At 48.5% G+C, this 7,741-nt stretch overlaps 1 protein-coding gene across 1 annotated transcript in view; it reads right to left on the bottom strand.

The window, feature by feature from the left end:
* Positions 1-623: 623 nt before the first annotated feature.
* Positions 624-7,741, bottom strand: part of Evc2 (EvC ciliary complex subunit 2) — an 87,332-nt gene continuing 80,214 nt past the window's right edge. The window contains exons 18-20 of the mRNA XM_026788618.1: positions 6,881-7,077; positions 3,957-4,058; positions 624-1,257 (exon numbers count right to left, since the gene is read on the bottom strand). Coding sequence (XP_026644419.1) covers positions 990-1,257; positions 3,957-4,058; positions 6,881-7,077 — 567 coding nt within the window. The 3' untranslated portion in view covers positions 624-989. The remainder of the gene's footprint in view (positions 1,258-3,956; positions 4,059-6,880; positions 7,078-7,741) is intronic.

Genomic DNA, 7,741 nt, shown 5'->3' with positions numbered 1-7,741 from the left:
ATTAGGAAGTGTGGCTTTGTTGGAGGAAGTGTGTCACTGTGGAGGTGGGCTTTGAGTTCTCCTTTGCTCAAGTTTCACTCAGTGTGACCCTCAGTTCACTTCCTGTTGCTGTACCACATCTGCCTGCACGCCACTATGTCCCACCATGATGATAATGGACTGAACTCTGAAGCTGCAAACTTTCATCCCAATGAAATTTTTTTCTTTATAAGAGTTGCCGTGGTCACGGTGTCTCTTCATGGCAATAGAAACCATATCTAAGACAAGCCCTGAACATGTTCATTGACCAAGGCCCAGATAATGTACCAAGGCTCAGGTCACAGACCATGAAGCCTGGTTCTACAACTTGTCAGCTATAGCCCCTACTTCTCCTGAATGTTCTCACTATAAAATGAAAAAAAAAAAAAAAAAAATCTCACTATAAAATGAAAAAAAAAAAACAAAAAACTCTATCTTGGACTGGCAATGAAAGGGCCGGCACATTTGGGCCTCTGTAGGAAAGTGGGTCTTTCTGTTGGAGCCCACTATGGGGAGCCAAAATATAGACGGGACCAACTACAAATCATCCCCACACAAAGCAAAAACAAGGCCCACTATTACATTCATTTAAAAAGTTCCCTTTATGAAAAACAGAATATATAATGTACATTGTAACAACAGAGAACTGCACATAAACTGGTGGGGATCCACCCCAGCAACAGGCAGCATTCTGTGTGAGGAAGGTGGGGTGAGGTGGGTCCCCTCTAGATCTTGGTCATGTGGACCTGCAATAAAGGTGTGCTTGTGTCCTGTGGAACAAAAGAGAGTGGGCCAAGCAGAAACTCAGGGGACAAGAGTCACTGAGCACTGGAGAGCCAATGTGTGTGGCTCTGTGTCTAGGCTGCAAGCGTGTGTATATTGCGAGCAGTCTGATACGGACAGACCAACCCAAGTGGGACTGGAGAAAAGATGCACCTGGCCTGAGATGCTCTCTGGTGCTTCCCATTGAGTCAGTCCAGGCCTAAGGCCCTGCTGGCCTTCTTGGTGTTCAGGAAGTTCTTCTTCCTCCTGGGAGGAACACGCAAAGCAATCTCAGGCTCCTTTGGGCTCCTGAATACAAAGATCTTCTCTCCCGTGTTTAATATGTCTATGGTATCTGCCCCTGTGATGGGCATGGGCGCCGGTTCTCCAATGGGCTCTAGAGACAGGTGTGGCCAGCTTCCTTTCCCAGGGAACGTCACCCTCTCCTGGACAGGAGCATACACCTTCTTCAATATGCTGCCGAGAAAAGAGAGAGTTAGATTCTGTATTTTGGGCCCATTCTGACCCTCCTTAGTGTTCTGACACTTCTCCAGTCCTGACACCCCAAATAAATGTCATTTTATTTTATCTTATTTTTTAAGGATTAGGTTTTGTTTGTATGTCTCTATGTACCATGTTTGTGTACTGCTCCCAGAGGCCAGAAAAGGGTGAAGGATCTCCTGGAGCTGGAGTAACCATCGGTTGTGAACCGTTAAGTGTGGGTGCTAGGAACCAAATTGCAGCCCTGTCAAGAGCAATAATTTTAGTCATTATTCTATTGCTGTGAGGAGACACCATGACCAAGACAATCATTATAAAAGAAAACATTTAATAATGCCACTCCCTGGTGATGAAACATTCAAACCTATGATCCTATGGGGCTATTTTCATTCAATCCACCACAAGCACCAAACAGCTTTCCCACTGAGCCATTTCTAGAACCCTAAGTACCATTTAAAAGTTTTTTTTCTCCCCTCTGGTCACTGGTGTCTCTAAAATCAGATGAAATCAATAGTGAGGTATACTGCTGGCCACCCTCACTGGCTCATAGTGGGAAAGGTTCTGAAGTCTTGTGAGCCCATCGCACACCGTTACCTTGTTGTCCGAGAATATTTAGACCATGGAAACAGGCAGCGTTCCCTCTGTCTCCACTACTCACTTACCAGCTCCCTGTTAAACACTTAAAAACCCACTTCACAGCCATCACCCTGGAAGCAGGCTCTAGGCAACTGCGAGGGGTTGGGTAAAGTGCATCTGAGACAGAATGTGTCAGGTTTAGGAATTCCCCATGATAGGTCTGCTGGAATCTTGTCCCTGGAGCCCTGGATGCCATTGACGCCATTATAACCGCTCCTGGGAATCACATGTGACCTTAAAGCTACAGAACTCTCTCCTGGCTCCGCGCAGTTCAGTGTAAGGCTGTGTCAATAGGGTCCACCTGGAGGCTCCAGGCCCTACTGAGGCACTGTGCAGGCTCAGCTCCACTGACATCACATTTCCTGGAGCCTGGGAATCAGTTCTCTCTGACACTGTTGCTGGAGACTAGACCAAGGTCTCTCATGACTGGTACTTGCTCTATACCATCAGCACAGCACAGGATGGGTGCAGGGAGGACACCTTACAACCAAGCAGATCCAATGCTGTTTCTGGTCTGGTCGTGGATTGATTTCTCCTGCCCAATATCCTGATCTCATTTCTTGGGTACTGTATTCTGATATACCATTGTGGTAGTTTGAAAGAAAATAGCTCCCAAAGGGAGTGGCACTCTTAGGAGGTGTGTGTGGCAGTGTTGGAGGAAGTGTGTCACTGTGGGGGTGGGCTTTGAGGTCTCTTTTGCTCATTTCACTCAGAGTGACTGTCAGTTGACTTCCTGTTGCCTGTGGATGTAGCTCTTTGAGCTACTCCAGCACATTATCTGCCATGCTCCCCACCAAGATGATAAATGGACTGAATCTCTGAAACTGTAAGCTAGCCCCAATTGAGTATTTTCTTTGTAAGAGTTGTTGTGGTCATTGCATCTCTTCACAGCAATAAAAACCCTAACTAAGACACCAATCTATTACCAATGGTTCCATAGCAGACAATCCGTGATGAATTGCAGGTCCTTCACCTCTGAGAACTATAGAAGGGCAGGGCTTGGACAGCCACCAATTCTAGTGTAAACAGAGTAATACTTTTTAATTCATTATGTGTCCAGTTGAAGTTACTGTGTTTACATGTGTGTGGTATACTTGCATGTTCCTCTGGGTGTGTACACATGTGTACATGCATGCAGAGGCCAGAGGCTGACCTCTGGTGTCTTCAATCACTTCTCGGCCTTGTTTTTTTGAGATAGGGTCCTTCATTGAACATGGAACTCACCAATTGGCTATGGTGGCTGCCCAGGGAGCTCCAGCAATCCTCTTGTTCCTGCCTCCCCAGTATTGGGTCTATACTTGCCTGGCATTTTACTAGGCAGGTGGGGATCTGAACTCAGGTCCTCATGCCTGCATGTAGGCACCTTACTAAATGAGTTCAGGCCCCAGTCTGAGACTGTCACTTTTTAAAGCCACTATGTGCCACCTAAGGTGCTATTTTTCTGATCTTCTCTATTTGGAACCACAGGAGACCCTTGTTCTGTGGCCATAAGAAATGGCCTGCCCCTCCTTTTCCTCTGAGATCTAATTATGTAACGATCACAGTCAAGAAAGACAGGCACTAGGTGGGAAGAGGCAAGCTTGGAAGTTCACGTAAGTTGAGGGTGAGTTTGCCAGCCCCAAGCCCATGGCCACCACTCCCCACCCCCACCCCAGTTGCAGCCTTGGGCCTCTGCATTGGACCTCCTTAAACTTTGGTTTTAGCATCTCCACTTTCAGGAAGGCTCAGGATAACAAGGATTAAAAGGGCTTTGGGAACAGTAAAGTCTGAGGAACTCTAAGGAATTTATTCTTTTTCTAATTATATCTTATTAAAACCTGCTATTAGCCAAAATAAATACAGTAATTAAAACGCTAATAAATGTTAGGAGAACATTCTCCTATTGAGAGCTACAGGCTTGTCTTCAATTTTTAAACTGAGAACAAGAACAAAGGAGTGCTATCTTCTGGGAAAGAACTTTCCCACCTTCCTATGCCCTTCCTGGCAATTTGGCCACACCCCAGCAACACCCCCCCCAGCCCTCCCCTGCCCAGACTCACCTCTCCTTCCTCTGGCGGGCCCAGAGCATCCTCTCCAACCCTTGACTCACTAGATCGGCTCTCAGTCTACTGTCCAAAGCTTGCCACCAGCCCTGGTGCTTCCTGATACAGGAAGAGGGTGTTAGAGTTTAAAATGAATTAAATCTGATCCCTAAAATCCTTCAGGTGGCCTTTGGCTGCCACTCAGAGTCCTGAGAGATTCACTGAGTCTCGATCTCAAGCCTGGTCCATAGGTAAATGCCTGCCTGGAGGGGACCACAGGCGGTGACAGGCAACATCAATCAGGCAGAGGCAAACTGTGTAAAGAAGGGAGTCTTGTGGGGGTGTTTAAAGGTACATACTGACCCCCATGTCCCCTGCCCCCTGAATTGGGTTCACACTCAATGCAGGTGGGATTTTTCTCTTGTGTTTCACAGAATCCTAGTGCTATAGACACGGGGATACACTCAGAGCTTGGTGGTGTGCTGTGGATGCAGAAATGCAAACATGGAAGCTTGGAAGGGAGCCAGGAAGAGAGTTGGAGGCCACCTGGCTATGCAATTCCAGTGTGAAGGAGACAGACTGAGGCAGAGCTGTTGTGAGCCTTGGGTTCAAGACAACACAGGACAGCACAGAGCTGAAGAGTCCTCTCACTGTGGCTCCCAAATACTCAGCCAGGATGGGGACAGTTGCTCTTAGGAATCCATTACCTCAGGGGCAGAAAAGGGAACTCTGATGGCTGCCCTTCCTGCAGTGGACACTGAGGTCTCTCTGGATCCCACATGTCCCTCAGAACACCTGCTCTCTCCTAGTTGCCAGCTTTTATTACTTAAAGACCAAGGCTCTGAGCTGATGTGATGCCCAGGCACCAGGTCCCCAAGACTGCTCCATCCCAAGGGCCTGATCAGGAGCTGGGGCAAAGAGTACTCGTTCTTTTTCTGAAAGCGCTCTGAGTTTTTCAGGGCCCAGCCCAGCCTGGAAAAACCCCCACAGCCTTGGAGATAAAATGCCTCATAATAGAGTGTTAGAGACTTGAGCTTCGAAATTGGGAGCCAAGGCCACACCCACACCCAGTATTCTGATGGCATCCACACCCAGTCCTCAGAACAACAGCAGACCTCTGGCCACACCCAGTCCTCCAGCTATATCCATACCCAGTCTTCTCACCATACTCAAGCCCACTCTGCTAGTCTCAGGACCCAAACCTGCCTTAGATAACTGTGCAGGACCCACAGGCACTAAGACAGCTCTTCTAGCCCCTGAGAGCCCACCCTGGCCTGACCTTCCTCCCTCCGACCCCTCTCACTATAGCCTACCCTTTCTGTCTTCTGCAAGCTTAAGCCTTTGAATCAAAGGCTATGACTGATGAAAAGAGACTGCTCCTTCTATCAGGAAAGACATGTTTCTCAGGACCCTGCTCGGGCACACTTGGGCCATGTCAGTAGCTTCCTAGCTGCCAGGGGCCCATCCTGGCTTCCTAAGGATCCTGGTTGAGGTTGGGGCAGGATCCTGGTTGAGGTTGGGGCTGAATGGTCCACAATTTTCAGCCTGTTTACTCACTTACGATATGGTCCCCATATTCTAGTCTCCAACGGCACTGCTGAGAGCTCCTTATACCTCCTGCCTTACACCATGCTCCCTGCTTTCCTTACGTGTGTGTGTGTGTGTGTGTGTGTGTGTGTGTGTGTATGTGCGCGCGCGCGCGTGTGCACACGCGCAATACAGTGCATGTGGAGGTCAGAAGACAACTTTGCAGGGGCTGGCTCTCCCCTTCCATTCCTGGGATGGAACACAGGGTTTCAGACTTGGTGAAAAAGACAAGGTTCCCAGGTTAGTCTTTTGAGGAGCTTTTCCTGACTCAATTCAGACCTGGACCATAACTCGAAAGGAAAGCCCTTGTGGGTTGGTCTGTGACGAGAGGGAAATAGGCCCCAACTGCACATTCCAGAACAGGGGAAAGTAGCACACAATGTGCCATACTGTTGGTGACATATTGCAGTCACCAAACATACCATCTTGGAGAATGTCAGTGAGAGGCATAACGTTTGACCTCATAAGAACAGCAGGAGATGCAGCTTTAGTGGCACAAGAACTGGGCAGGAGTAAAGACACCTGCTCTGCGCCAAGGTCAGGAAAGCAGGCAATGAGGGTGTGCACACGGCATCCTCACTGGAGCCTGGCACAAGCCTGTCTCCCCTGACCTCAGATGGTTACACTCACAGTCACTCTGGTGGGATAGCAGCAGGCATTCAGCAGAAATGGATCTTTGTAATTTGAACTTGGGTCTTCTCCAAGCACCTCTGGGGTGCAGGCTGCAGGAAGGGCAGCCTCTCCTATGAACCATGGGAGACACTCTGCAGTGAGCCCTGCAGCTGGGCCAGACACTGGACACTTGAGACAAGTTAACCACATTCTCCACTAATGATAACTTCAATTTATAACCTGTTTATCAGGACATAACCCCATTATAAACTGATGAAGAACAGCCTGTTCACACTAATCTAGGCAAAATATACATGCATACATGCAAGCACACACACAAGCACACACAGAGAAACAAACATACCCCAATACACACCAAAACACACATACACACATTTATACATACATACATTCACAAAACACAACAGAGAAACATACTGCAAAGGAAGAAATGTAACCAAAATGCTAACATGAATACTTTCTTCTTTTCCTCTCTATGCACCTTTGGTATCTTCTTAATGGTATGTATAATAAATATTCTAATGGCCTAGAGAAATCTATGTTCTGAAGGCTCTCTTGTAGTTGATGCTAAAGTAGAAAGTGGGGGACCAACTACTTAGGTCTACTAACACTTGAGCTCTGAGCAGCAGGGGCCTGCTGGGAAGGTCTGTGCCATTCTTCTCCCCCAGCTCCCTACCTGGTCAAACCCGGCTTTCACGGACAACCTCCCACCCGGAGCTCACCTCCTCTTGCCCTGCTCAGCCTGCTCCCCACTGCTCTTGTTCTCTGCTGTGTGGTCCGAGTGCTTTTCGCTGACTGTGTCCAGCAGGGCCAGTAGCTGAGGCTGCGAAGCCGCAGGAAGCAACACACTCAGGAGTCGGAGTAGCGTGCTCCCTGGCACCATTGTCATCTTGGAGAGGTATGACACCAGCCTCAGTCCCTACGGGGCACAAAAGGGAAGAACTAAAAAGCCTCGGCTCTCTCTAGACCTGCCGGGTAGCAATATCTAATTCATGACATTCTCAAGGATTCTGTTGTCCTGGGATAATAAATATTTCAGTGGCTCAGCCTGGAAAACATTCTGAATTCACAAAAACTGTCAAGAAAATGTCTGTGGTCAGCAGCTGTGGCACCCACAATGTCTCTAACAGAGCTCACCCACCCTTCCAAGTTAGCTCACTTGAGCAAACCAGAACCACGGCACAGGAGCCTCAGCCTGCATCACGGCAGCCAGGAATATTTCTCCATCTTCTGCTCCACTTCTGGGAGGCCCTGGGGACAATCCAAACTCTGGGAGTAGCTGAGTGTCCCTACACCAGTGGGTGATTAGAGCCGCTGCTCCACTGAATAAGAAGGAAGGGCTGCTGAGCTCAAGAATTATGGTTGGAAATGACTGTCCCCACCGGAAGCAGGCTGTGCAATCCCATACAATGTAGCACCTCAGCTGAACATGGGGGAAAGATAGAGAACAGCCAGGCAGTAGTGGTACACGCCTTTAATTCCCAGCACTTGGAAGGCAGAGGCAGGTGAATCTTTTTGAGTTTGAGGCCAGCCTGGTCTACAAGAGCTAGTTCCAGGACAGCTAGGACTGTTATGCAGAGAAA

The sequence above is a fragment of the Microtus ochrogaster genome, unplaced genomic scaffold (assembly GCF_000317375.1).
Source record: "Microtus ochrogaster isolate Prairie Vole_2 unplaced genomic scaffold, MicOch1.0 UNK5, whole genome shotgun sequence".
NCBI lineage: Eukaryota > Metazoa > Chordata > Mammalia > Rodentia > Cricetidae > Microtus > Microtus ochrogaster.
Note: the sequence above shows the minus strand (reverse complement) of the source record. Positions and strands in the feature narration are given on the sequence as shown.